A 13793-nucleotide genomic window follows, 5' to 3' on the forward strand; every position below is an offset into this window, starting at 1 on the left:
AAAGTAAGAAAGCATACAAAGGATAACGCATATGCTGGCCATAACTAGTTACCATGTCATCCATAAAGAGTCTCAATAGTTATTGTCTGGAAATCAACATCCTTGCTGAGAATTTCTCCACGCACTATACTGTAATTGAACAGTGAGCGTCATATCTAATACCTTCACAATGCCAATGTCCATAAGTAACGTCTTTACTATGCACTTGGTAATGCTGCCGTATTGAGCCGGGCACTCACAGATCTAGGGTTTACCAGTCCCGACTTGGGGTGTTTAGCCCCTTGACAATCCTCCCAAGGTTATGAGGGACTCCCGCATAATCATAAGATATTAGTAAAAGCATACCTTCAATATTATTAGGTCCTTTTCACACTAAACCATACCTAATAAGCCACTTTACACCCAAGAGATCCCCATCCAAGGTCTCCTGCAGGTATCCACTTCAAAGACTACTAGTGATGTGATTGTGTTAATAGAGATATGTGCACAACTGACACCACACAGAGGCCGGAATGGGCCACCCCCTCTCTCCCCCCCGCCCCCCCCCCCCGCCCCCCCATCTTGCCCCCCCAAGGGTATTTTATTACCCAAGGAGAAAATATCATGTACAAGCTTTGAGGGCCTTACTCTCCCAGAGAGATGCCAGATAGTTTATACAAATGCCATACCACAGCCCAACACGAGGCAACCATAAAATTCAACCAGTACACAGGTTGTAGAAATGCCGAGCCAACAATATAGTCCATATACCACCGTGTGAGTACTGATTCTTCCCCAAAAACCACACGTCTTCATGCAATAGAACTCGTACAGCAAGGCAAAGCCCTCCATTCAACCGATATAACTCTCTATTAAGTCGGTACAGCAAGTACATGGACTGGTACAATAGGTACAAGCTTCAAATCAACCAGTACAACCCTCCATTCAGCCAGTTCAAGGACAGTGCAGCCATCAAGAGACTAAAAACCTTCTGTTAAGGGGAGTGAAGGAGCGTAGGAACTCTCAACAAGTAGTAGTCGATGAGAATGCGGGCAACCAACATGGTAGAGGCTAGGGTGCAGCATGAGAACCTCCCTAAATAAAGAGAGAGGGATCCAATTTAAAGATTTGGGGCTTCCATGAGTGAAAATGAAAAGAGAAGGCTATGATAAGTGGGGAGCGTCACAAAAGCTGAAGTGACAAGTGTGAGGCCACTTGTGTCACTTTGATCCACTTTATTGACACGTTCCAATCTAAGAGATGGGTCCTTCCATAAACTCTCTTAAAATATCACTACTAGTAGCCATTTGACATAGGTACTTTCGCAACTCTTGGTATTTGCTCAATTCCAAACGTAATGACGCGAAAAAAATTTCCATCGGAGTTAAGCCAAAAATGGCAACTCTCCTAAATTTAGGAGTGTGATCCTTTGTATTCCAAGATAATCCCCGATTCCCAAAGCTTGTACTTTCCAAATATTTAGACGTCCTGGAGTCCACCAGACCCCTTTTTATACTAGGAAATGTCCAGATTGATGACATCCTCCACAACTTCTCAAAAGTTATCCGCAACTTTAAGCTTCAAGCCATATATCCATAATCATGTCCCATCAAGTTGGCGAGGCGAGGTGAGACGAGACAATCTCATAAATCCAATATATCTAAAAGAATCCATGTCCCAAATAAATGGGCAAGACAAAATAATCCCATATGTCCAAATATCATAATCATATCCCAAAATAAATGGGTGAGACAAAACGGTCCCGTAAGTCCAGATTTCATAATCATGTCCCAAAATAAATGAACAAGACAAGATAAGTCCCCATAATACCAGATTCCAGTCTCTGACCCTTGGCATAGACATAAGTCCCATGCCAACCAAGCGTCATGTCCACTCTCTACCACTTGCACTCCGCATTGGTACTCTGACCACACAACTTGGATGAAAGGTGGATTCAAGTGTGAAACATAAGATGAGAATCACTTACATAATACAAGCATAGTTATCTTGGTGCTCCATAAACATTTCTGCTACACATAGTTATAGGCATTTCGGCCATCACCAGTAGAAATCCAGAGAGAAATCCTCAATCCATGAGATAACGATGAGTTCCATAAGTCCAATGCATCCCAAATAAAGGGAGCCAAAAAGAATAATCCATCCGAGTAAAAGGGAGCCATAAACCTAAGGATGAAGCCAAATCCCTAGAAAAGAAGTCTAGGAATCCATAGACCTATATACCATAAACTTGTATACATGTATACCATACTTCCATAAGGAAGTCCATCTGTCCATAAAGAAGCTCCATAACCAATGGATATCCATAACCAAAGGATGTTCACAATGAAACTCCATATCCAAACTCAAGTCCGCACCGTAAAACCACTGTACGAGAATGGCATACTAAACAATGTATAGAAAGAGTGCTCAATCACAAGTCTCGGTGTACCCTTCCTCTATCACATATCACGAACTAGGTGACATGGTATCCCTTGCCAATTGGCCTTACAAGAATACACGCATGTACTTAGCCAACCAAGTTCCCGTTCATGAAGCTATACGAAAGGACGTTTCCAAGCAAGTACACAAAGTACTAGACCCAATGGAAAGCCAATCCTCCGTGCGTTGACGTTTCTAAGCAAGTACACGAGGCACCAGACCCAGTGAAAAGTCAATCCTCCAAGCATTTTCGAGCATATATACACAAGCACAAGTCCCGGCGGAAAGCCAAGTGTTTCCGGGCATATACACACACGCACAATCCCAACGGAAAGTCATTCCTCCACGTGCTTCCGGGCAAGTACACACAAGCACAAGTCCTAGCAAAAAGCCAAGTCCACCGAATATTCCAAACATGAACAAATCAAGCCCCAACGGAACATCAAATCCCAAACATGACATTCCGAGCATGAACACGTCAAAGTCCCAGCAGAAGATCATGTCCACATTATCACATGATAGGCATCAATCCCATGCATAAGCATAAACCAAGAGCTATGGATGCCAGTCCAATGCATACACATAGTGAGAAAATCATGTACAACACAATTCCAATGAACTCACCAAAGTATGAAGTCTTCCGATCACAGTACTACCATTCAATACCATGCAAAATATTGGTTTATAAAGCCAGCAATCAAATCAACAAGTACAACCCTCCATTCAATCGATATAGACCCCAGGACGGTGCATCCATCAAGAGGCTAACGAAATAAAGAAACCTTATGTTGAGGGGAGTGAAGGAGTGTAGGAACTCTCCACAAGTAGTAGTTGATGAGAATGCCGGCAACCAACATGGTAGAGGGTAGTGTGCAGCAAGAGAACCTCTTGAGGGCTCCAATTTATAGATTTGGGGCTCCCATGAGTGAAAATGGAAAGAGAAGGCTATGATGATAAGTGGAGAGTGACACGAGCTGAAGTGACAAGTGTGACGCCACTTGTCTCACTTTGATCCACTGTCTTGCCACATGTGCCAATCTAAGAGATGGGTCCTTCCATAAACTTTATCTCTAAAAATATCCCCAATTGGTAGCCCATTTGGGCCAAAAATCGCAACTCTCCTAAATTTAAGGAGTGCGATCCTTTGTATTCCAAGATAATCTCCCATTCCCAAAGCTTGTACTTTCCAAATATTTAGACGTCCTATAGCCCGCAACCCACCACACCCCTTCCATACTGGGAAATGTAAAAGCTTGTGACATCACTATTCAAAATAATCCAACGAATGAAAGAGTATTTCACGGTAACACAACTACTTTATGCATCATTGAAGACCTTTGACAAGCCAACCTACGTACTCACCATGTGCACGGCATGAGCATGTCTACTCTCCTGGTCCAAGCTAAACCTTCAATGGTGCATCCGCACAAGTGTCTCATAATAACCCAAGCTCTCACTAATATAGTGATAATTACATCATAAATAGCTAACTTGCTATAAACGACCATTAAGCTTGTTTTATAAATCCAATAACCCTAGCCACGTATCTGCATGCTCATCCCTAATCTCGAGACTACCTAGCCTCGTTAGATTAGGTCACTAATCTTTAGATTAGTGTCCAGGGACATAACAAGTAGTCCAACGCTTCATCCGCAACTTCCTTTGGCCTAGAAGTGACAGTAGAGCAACTCGCATCGACGTGGCCTAGCGAGTCATCATCCAACCACCAACAAAGATGAATTGGGCATCATTGATCCAACAATTCAATGTCAAATTTTGCTTGGTAAGCCCATAATCCATGGCCTCTTGCCATGAGGGCATTCATGGATGGACCATCTCCTCGCCAACATCTTGTCCCATATCCCTTTCCATGGTTACCCTTGCACCATCGGTATCAGATGGGTCTTCTTCATGCCCACCTATGTCAAGGAGCCCTTGATGTGAAACAAGCTTTTTCACCTTCCCTCAAACCCCCTTTTGGAGCCCACTCTCACATCTCTTCCAGGCATCTCCATTCAAGTCCGGCTTAGATGGCAAGCTCCTGGTCGTTTGCGTGACCACCACCCCAAACCCCCCCCCCCCCCCCCGGCGCGCGCGGCCACAGTCAAACCTCTGTGAGATTTTATGTGATAGTGACCACCCCAGCCTTAATATGAACTTGGCCATTCTCCACAAGTAGCTAATTCCCATATGCTTGCCACTCGATCTGATCTCGGTTGTATCGTTATCCTAGCTCGACATTTTCCTGGAGATATTGGGCATCCAAGATCCGATCTTCATTGGGATGTTGTATCCGCTATACAACACTTCACTCGAGAAGAAATAGCTTGGGCCATAGAGATGGGAGCTGCTCTACTTTAGAGGAGGATGGCACAGCAAGTCTTGAGCTAAACTAGAGGAGGATGGCACAGCAGGTCTTGAGCTAAACTAGAGGAGCTCTAGTTTATGAGGAGAATGGCACAAGTCTTGTCCTTAAACTTACACATTTTCAAATTTTGGTCATTTGTGCACATTCTTGGTATCAATGCCCCACGGACCCCAAGGACCTATGTAAGCTAGAGGTGGTGGGAGCTCATCTACAACAGTGCCACACATATGGAGCACAAGATGCATCAAGGCCATTGACAAATCTATCATCACACTATCTTTCATCAATCTTAATAATCTAGGTTGTCTTTTGCTCTTCCAAAAGCCTTGCTTGATGCCCTTCTTCAGCTCTTGCCAATTTTCCTTTTTTGGCGTTGATTCTAGCATTCAGCTTACTCGTTCTCCCAATGTTGCCGTATATCTTCATGCCACTCGTAATCTTGCATCATGGAGACCAGATCTTGGATCGACTATTCCCAAGACTTTGATTAAGCACAAGTAAAGGTTTTCACTTTGAGCTCATATTCCATGTCTGCCATGCTTCCTTGGAGAAGAAACACACAATTGTTTGCCTACATAGGCTTGACCTATTTCTCCAAGCAAATTCACACTACATGCAAGACCTATGTTGGGAAACTTAACACATGCACAAAGCTCATTGTGGATGCAAAAACTAAAACCCTAATTTGGTTGCCTATGCAACTACACAAACCCTTATTTTGTTGCATGCACGAATACTACCTAGGATTGACCAAGGCACTCTGAGACCAATGTCACATGAGTGACGCAGCAAAAGGCTAAACACATGAGATTGAGATTAATGCTAATCTTATTGATCTTGCAAATGCATAGAAGAGAAGAGATATAGCCCTAATATACTATATATTGCAAAACATGCGATATTTACAATGATATTTTTGGATCTCGACTTATGCATGCCTTTCTACTGATGAGTACAAAAGATTACTCATCAACTTGATCCTACTCACATGTGAGACTCTCTAAAGAAAGATCCTACTCACATGTAAGCCGGGAGCCTGTCTAAGGAACACAACAAACCCTATGATGTGGCATGATGACATCTTTCATACTCACTTCCAAGAAAGTTTTGGGGGTTGCCTTTTTCATTCCATTTGAACATTTTGAAAACTATGGGCATGACAGCGTGACGCACATAATAATAAGAACAAGCAATTTATCCCAGGACCCACCCTACCACAAGATCCACAAGTAAGATTGCCTAATATTGTTTCGAGGTATCTCCATTTCTCCTCTTAGGACTTTAAAAAACTTGGCAAAAGAGCTTGTAAACTGAAACCTTCTTCTACAATCAAAGTTCCATTCAGTCTTTCATGCAAGCAGACTAAAATCTAGCTTGTGTGAGGGAGATGTACTAGCCTCTATTGAGCACTTGTTCCTCTTCATATTTTTTCATGCAATGTATCTCTCAATGTATCTGTAGAGTAGAAGATGGTCCTACACCAGATGAGTAAGTGAGAAGTGTTATCACTTTGAGAACATGATAGTATGAAAAGATTTACCTTGATTGACATCTCAAGGTTCATGAAAAAGTGTGATTCTTCTTTAAAAGAGCTTCACTAACTTTTATGTCGCATAACAAAGATAGACTGCTCCAAAGCTTGTGAACAAAAGACCAAAGTTTCAACAAGGGTACAAACTAAAGCCATAAAGATGAGAAAACGGCAAAGTCAATCTTGGAACTACACTACTACTTTGAGATATGGCTCCTATCTCCTTTTTCCCAGACAAGTGGGAAGTCTAAGTAGTAAGTACATGATATGGAGAGTATTCTAGTGGTATGGGACGCTAGAATATGTCGCATATGCAGTTCCAAAACTATGAATTATTTATTAGTAACATGGATTGGCTGATTCTAGACTATGAGTTGTTTTGAAGCCTAACACGGCAGGTATTTTGCGCTTGTATGGTTGGTCAAAGATATGCAAGGCTGTCTCAGACTACAGTGTGCCGGTTGAGCTTCCTTGGCTTGTGTGAACCTATGCTCGTCTTGGTGGCTTTGTGGGGAAGAACTCTCACACTGACCAAGACATAGTAGGATTCTTGTGCGCTTGGTCTTTGCGGGGAAGGACTCTCACACCGATCATGGCATGGCACATGCCTTTTGCTAGTATGTGGATGGATCCCCAGGAAGGACTCTCGTGTAAGTCCGCTGACATGCCAACAGGAGTTTATGCCTATATGTGGTGGATGGATCCCCAAAAAGGACTCTGGTGTGAGCCCACTGACATGGCAAGATTTTGTAAGGATGTGGATGGATCCCCAGGAAGGACTCTAGTGCGAGCCCTCAGACTCGACAACTTGTTGATGGATGGATCGAAGTTTTTGTCAGATTGGTACATTCCAAGACATAACACAGCTTTATCAGTTGCGGACAACTACTTATGAGAAGGGGGGAATGTCACCATTTGGTACTCCCTTGCTCAAATATTTGGTTACAAGATGAACAAAGGACTATTTCCAAAGGACAGCTCGGCCAAGGGTTTGAGACTCGTGTGTGTGGACATTGGTCTGGTGCAGGCATGTGGACACTGTCTAGGACCAGTATGCATGAGCATGGACTTGGTTTATGGGCCTCGACACTTGGAGTGTGGCCAGAAGGACTTCCAACACTTCACTTGTTGAGTTTACTTGTGCAACAAGTTGGGACTATGGGTTTACTTGCACCAGAAGCATCCAAAAAGGGTAAAAAGAGCTTTTAGAGCTGTTCTTGGCCTGGGTGCCTACTTTTTGCATGCAAGGGGCTAGATCTGGCCTAGGCACCTACTTTATGCATGCAAGGGGCTCTATCTGGCAGAGGCACCTAGAAGAAGCAAGCAAGGGGCTATTTTTTGGCTGGCCGACTTGCTTTTTCAAGGCTCCTAGCTTTTTCAGGGATCCAAAGCTGGTAACTGGTTTTCTCACACATACAGGAGCTAGTCGACTTGTTTTACAGGGCTGATATCTCTCTCTACAAAGCTGATCGGGTTTGTTATCTTTCTCTCTAAAGAGCTGGTCGAGCTGTTTTCTCTCTCTACAGCCGCTGTTCTCTGTCTAGGGCTGACAGCAGGTACAGAGGGCTGGACAGCAGGCACAGAGGCTGGGCAGTGCTCGCTTTCTCTCTCTAGGGCTGGGCAGCTTGTGGTTCTCTCTCTACAGGCTGGACAGCAGGTGTTTCTCTCTCTACAAGGTTGAGCAAACATCTGCGGAGATGACCCATGTTGTGGAGGAATAGCTGAGGCTTGTCCGGTGGTTCAGTTGTGTCTTGCACTGGCCTTGAAGTTCTCTTTTGGGCTGGGCAAAGCCTTCTAGAGTCTTGGCAAGAGAGGTGTGAAGATACAGGGCTGATTGGTCTATTGTTCTCAGCCGATTGAGCTTCTCTAGTGGACTAGAGGCTCAAGCAAAGGTTCACAAGCTTCGAGAGTATTCTGGTGGAGCCAGAAGGTTGTCTTTCTTGGTTAATCTAGGTGCAAAAGCACCCGTCTTGTAACCTATAAAGATTCTCTTGTGGAATAAATTCATTCCTAAGAGGGGCCGTGTCATGTGCACAGTGTGTATCTACCGTGTGCTACACGCACAAGACTAGCTTCGAGGCTTGGGGAAGCTTGGAGTTAGGCAGGCTGATTGGCGAGCTGGGCTAGGAATGGACTAACGGGCGGGTGCCCAAGTATGGACGGGCACGCGCCCAAGTATGGACGGGCACGCACCCAAGTGTGGACGCCCGGTGACACAATAGAGTCTCGCGTGCCACGCGAGACTCTATGAACTATTGACTAACTTTGACCACCCTTTTACAGGCTCTTGGCCGGTCACCGGGCGTCCACACTTCGGCGCCCGCCCATCCATAGTCTGCTGAGGTTGATTCATACAATGATATTCAGTGCCGTGAAATGCTTTTTAATGTCACTTTCAAAGCTTAACAAAAAAGTAACATTAAAAAGAAGTGACATTCTTTCTATATACGAAATTTCCAGGGAAACGGCCAAATCTGCCATTCTCTCGAGAAAACGATCGAGATTGCAAAGCCACCCCCCTTCGTGGCCTAGCATTTAAGGATTGGGACAGATTGGGCACCCACCCATTAGTCTATCCCTAGCCCAGCTCGCCAATCAGCCTGTCTAACTCCAAGCTTCCCCAAGCCTCGAAGCTAGTCTTGTGCGTGTAGCACACAATAGATACACACTGTGCACATGACAGGCCAGCTGGTCCAGCTCACTGTAGTGCACTGTTTATTATTGTTTCTTTCTCTTTTGTTGTTCAAGTTCAATCTGTGTGTATCGGGTGAGCATAAGAGTGTTCATATTTAGAGCTTGGATTTTCTCTCTCTCTCTCTCTCTCTCTCTCTCTCTCTCTCTCTCTCTCTCTCTCTCTCTCTCTCCGGGTTTGGTTTCAAAAGTGCAAAAAGTGCTCAGGATCGCGCTCAGTATTACACTAATCAACAACAAACCCCGAGAGTTTTAGAAGAGGGTATGTGGGTGTATCTTAAACTCCCAAAAGAGACTAAGACGATGAGAATTAGCGAGAATTACAAGTTATCTTCTTGATATTCTAGTTCTATCCTGATCACAAAGAAGATTAGTGACGTGGCTTATCAGTTAGCACTACCTCCTGGAATCAAGATTCACCCTATATTTCACATCAATCTTTTGAAAGAATGTCTAAGTGAAGGTGACGAGGTTGTGCCACTGGAGGAAATCCCTAACCTCGAGAACGTGACTAGATATATTCCTATGGAACCCAAGTTGGTTCTAGATCAACGTACTAGACGATCACGGCATACCATCTACGAGTACTTGATCAAATGGAAGGACGGTCTGACATCAAGGCTACATGGGAGTTAGTGCATAATATGAAGAGTCGCTTCCCTGGATTCATTGATGAGGATATCAATGGTTCTTGGGAAAGTGTGCTACGTCCCGACTCCCAGGGCTACTCAAGGTTAAGACCTTCAAGTTAGGTTAACCATAGCCTAGGGGTTATACATCTTAAGTGGGGGTTAGTAGCGTTTAAGAGACATGTGCTATATTTGGCTCTTGGTTTGTAGAAGGCCTATATAAGTGACTTTATAAGTTAGTTTGAGAGAGAGCTCCTCAAACTTGAACTCAAGGCCTTCAGACTACTCCATGCTTACATCCAATGGGTGTGTACTAGTGGTATGGGCCTTCAGACCACTAGTACAGGCCTTCAGACTACTCCATGCTTACATCCAATGGGTGTGTACTAGTGGTATGGGATGCCACGTGGAGCCATGACTCTGATGCTACTATCCCCAGGCATCTGAAGTGGGGGTTAGTAGCTTTTAAGAGACGTGCTATATTTGGGCCTTTGGCTCCTGCTTTATAGGAGACCTATATAAGTGACTTTATGCATCAGTTTGAGAGAGAGCTCCTCAGACCAGACCTGGACTCTAGTCCTTGAGACTCCTCCGTGCTTACATATGACGGTTGTGTACTGGTGGTATGTAACCCTAAGGACTTTGCACGTGGAACCATGTGTCTGATGCTAGTATCTCCCTGTGCACGAGAGTGAGCCTGAATGGCTCTATGGTTGGGAGGTGAGCTAGATGCCTGAGTCTATGTGTGTGTTCCTTGTTTAAACTTAATCGCAAGGTCTGTTAGCTTGGGGGCTTGACAACCTGACACCACCAAAGAGGGAGGCATTACACGCACAATCTCAACTGACCGTTTCCCCTCCCATAGGACCGGCAGGATAGATGTGTAAAAGCCACTAGAAGCTCATATTGCAAGGACTGTACATTTGTCATAAAAGACCAGCAATACTTTGCATAACATGCTTGTTCTAGAAAAAACTGGTTCAGTAGTTCATATAAATGCAGCAACAAAATTAACTGCACCTTTTTTTCAGCATCTACTGCTTCCTGATGCTTGGTCTGTAATGTCAATTGGTCATCAGCGGGCAACTGATTGATCAAATTCATCTCTAACACAGGGGCTTTCGACTTTTGCTGTACTGGCTGTGCATGAACAAAGCCCTGTCGTCCTGGTGCTACCACAGGACCTTGAACTGGTGCTTGTCCTTGCAGTATCGGACCTTGAGGGACTGGACGGGGTGATAAAACCGGACCTGCAGCTTGAAGCACACCTGCACATGTGCCCAGTGAAAGTCGTGTCGACCATAGAACAAGACAATATAGATCATAAAAGGATGCTTATCATGCTTATCAAAGACTGAAGTGATGAACCAAATAATCAATTCTCTAGCCCTTGCTAGAGCTAACTTAATGCAAAAAACAATGTTAACGTATTATCATACTTGGATTCTGCTGCCACGCTGGCAAATTGTAGCCTGCAGAATTTTGAGCAACTGCAACCTGAGCCTCCGAAATGCGAAGAGCTTGAACACCAGACTCATCAAAATAGAAGGCAGCAGGGATAACTGCAGGTAAAGCACGGCCCTCCCGATGCCGTTCCATGAGATATAGTGCCACACAAAACTCACGCAAAGAAAGCATACTATCATGATCTTGGTCTGACAAATCCCAAATCTGCTTCAAGACCTCTGAAAATGATAAATACAAGGAAAGCCACGCAAAGAAAGCATACTATCATGATCTTCGCCTGACAAATCCCAAATCTGCTCAAGACCTCTGAAAATGATAAATACAAGGAAAGCCTTGTCGTTGACAAGTGTCTAAAAAGCAATAAATACTTTGCATGTGTTGAGCAAACAATTTGTTCAAAAGAAAACACCAACAATCCAACCTCGAGGAAGATGCCAGCTAAGAAAAAGATCACGGGCTTGAATGCCACTAATCTTGCCATCCTTGTCAGTGTCCACTTCGAAAAAAATCTTGGTGTAATGCCGCACAATAGCGTCTGTCATTTTGGGCCAGGTCTTTGTTCCATCAAACCCAGGTGTTGGGGCTCCAGACCCTCGTTCCTGCTGACCTGCTGGAATGGCTACAGGTTGAAGCTGTTTTGATGCGGCAGCCGGTGGAAACGAAGTCGGAACAAGTGCAAAGGATCCTGCATCTGGTCGAACATTTGTTTGAATTCCCCTCGGCTGAGATGCCTGGTTTGCTGTTGGAATAGGCTGAGGGATCTGTGGTGCAGCCAAATTCGACTGAGTTTGTGAAGAAACCAAAAATGGCTTAACTGGAACTGCTGTGAAAACATCCCCTCCAAAGAGGTCTGGCTCGCCTGATGAAAGCATCTTGGGAGCACTAGAGTTAGCCCCAGCTGTGAATGAGCTTCCCCGAAACACATCTTGCGGTGGAGAAGGTGCCTTTGCTTGTAAATTCTGGCCACTAAGGTTGATATTAGAAGCCGGGCCAGGCCATGATGACGACTTGTTAGTTGGCCAATCAGCTGCAACGCTTGTTGGCCCCCCAGATGTCTGAGAGTTTGGAGTTCTAGGCAGAGATGAAGGAGCTGTTGGTTGAGGTCCAGGGGGGAGATTTGCAGCTGGAAACTGTTGAAATTGCAGAGTTGGAGATCCTAAAGGGCGGACAGGCCTCACTGCTCCTGGGGTTTGTGCTGCAACAGGGGCAGCACCAGGTGAAAATTGGATCTGAGGAGCAGGAATTTGGGATGCAGCTGGCCCATTCAAAGCTCTACTCACAATAGCCGGTGTCAGCTCCCTGCCTGTTTGAGCCACGGTGACAAGCTTAAGTGCATTATAGAATTCAGCTCTGGAGAGGAAGCCAGTTTGCCCTTGATCAGCATACTGCCAAATCTGACAAGCCCAATCAAAGATCAAAGTGAGTGATAAGGTAATGTTCAGAAACAGTGGCATAGTTATCCATAGCAAATAACTATTATACTGTGCATTCCCACATGGCAGTAATCCGACTAGGAACCTTGATTCCAGAAAGCACCCGCAACTATCACGGTGGTTTGCAAGTGTCTTCTACTTCAATGCTTACCCTCCTTAAACTTTCATTAAAGTAGCTCCCTGCTGCCATAAAGTTTACACAGTGTAGTTTCAAGGTTTTTAATGTGATTATGTATAGGATTTTACGTGCATAGCAACTAGTCTTTCTGTATATTTCCTGGCTGAGAAATCAAAGAAACTTACTGACGCCTCATGTTCCAAATTCCCAAGCTTTATTTATGAAAAAAACCCTGCTACGCAAGGTTTGTTCTGCCTTATCTACTGTACGTATTTTGATTATGTCCAAAATGAATAAATGGTACTTGACTTACTTTTGTGAAAAATAATGTCAATGTTTTTTCCAGCAGAAAACTCTCTATAGACTCCCTGCTATGGCACCGTTGCCATAGGATTTGTTTTGCGATCGGTCAGCTATACGAGAATTCTCAGCAAAACCTAGTGCTTGCATTGAAGAGATGGAAAGCGAAAGGTTTGATATCGCCATAGCCGCAGGTTTAGCTTCCATTGTAGCGGAAGCTTTGATGACGGCATAGCCATAAGGATTCAATCTTTTTGGGCAGATCAGCCAGATCTTCAGGAAAACAGAAGCTGCAGAAACAAGAGCTTACCTTGGCCAAGACTTCGCGATGAAGATTGGCTCCTTGGAAGAATGAAACGGCCTCCTGACCACTGATGCGGCCATCACGATCGGTGTCTGCTCGCCGGAAGTAAGCGTCGAAGAGATCAGGGCTAGCCATGGCGAAGGTAACAGATAGGTGAAGGGCATCGACGCAGAGGAGCAAAAACAGAGACCGTTTAAACTTTACAGTTCATCTCGGGCCCTCGCTCCCTCTCACACGCGCACGGGTTTTGTTCCTCTTTCCCCCCTTTTTTTTGGCCTGCATGTTGCTTCCAGCCAATTTTATTCATTAGTTTATTTCGTTGTTTGCATAGATAAGGAGGAGAGGTACAATTTTATTCATTAGTTTATTTCATTGTTTGCTATAGATAATTTAAGTTTTGGGCTGCATATTTTTCTCACTCAAATCCATGGATGTTTGTGTGAATGCACCTTGCCATGATGGTGGAGACAAAATTTATCCATCTAAGGAGGTTTCTCTTACCCACCATCCCAGCTCTCGGATGGAGTCTCTGAA

The 13793-nt window shown here is 44.5% G+C and overlaps 1 protein-coding gene across 3 annotated transcripts in view; it reads right to left on the reverse strand.

The window, feature by feature from the left end:
- Positions 1–13565, reverse strand: part of LOC147627586 (uncharacterized) — a 29486-nt gene extending 15921 nt beyond the window's left edge. For all 3 annotated transcript variants that reach the window (XR_015268262.1, XR_015268263.1, XM_086814495.1), the window contains exons 1-4: positions 13266–13565; positions 11526–12498; positions 11077–11322; positions 10658–10905 (exon numbers count right to left, since the gene is read on the reverse strand). Coding sequence is in view for 1 of the 3 variants with exons in the window: in XM_086814495.1 (XP_086670621.1) it covers positions 10658–10905; positions 11077–11322; positions 11526–12498; positions 13266–13394 (1596 nt within the window). In the remaining 2 variants the exon portion in view is untranslated. The remainder of the gene's footprint in view (positions 1–10657; positions 10906–11076; positions 11323–11525; positions 12499–13265) is intronic.
- Between the last annotated feature and the right edge of the window lie 228 nt (positions 13566–13793).

Source organism: Cibotium barometz, chromosome 20 (assembly GCF_041138505.1).
Source record: "Cibotium barometz isolate CiBa-2024 chromosome 20, ASM4113850v1, whole genome shotgun sequence".
NCBI lineage: Eukaryota > Viridiplantae > Streptophyta > Polypodiopsida > Cyatheales > Cibotiaceae > Cibotium > Cibotium barometz.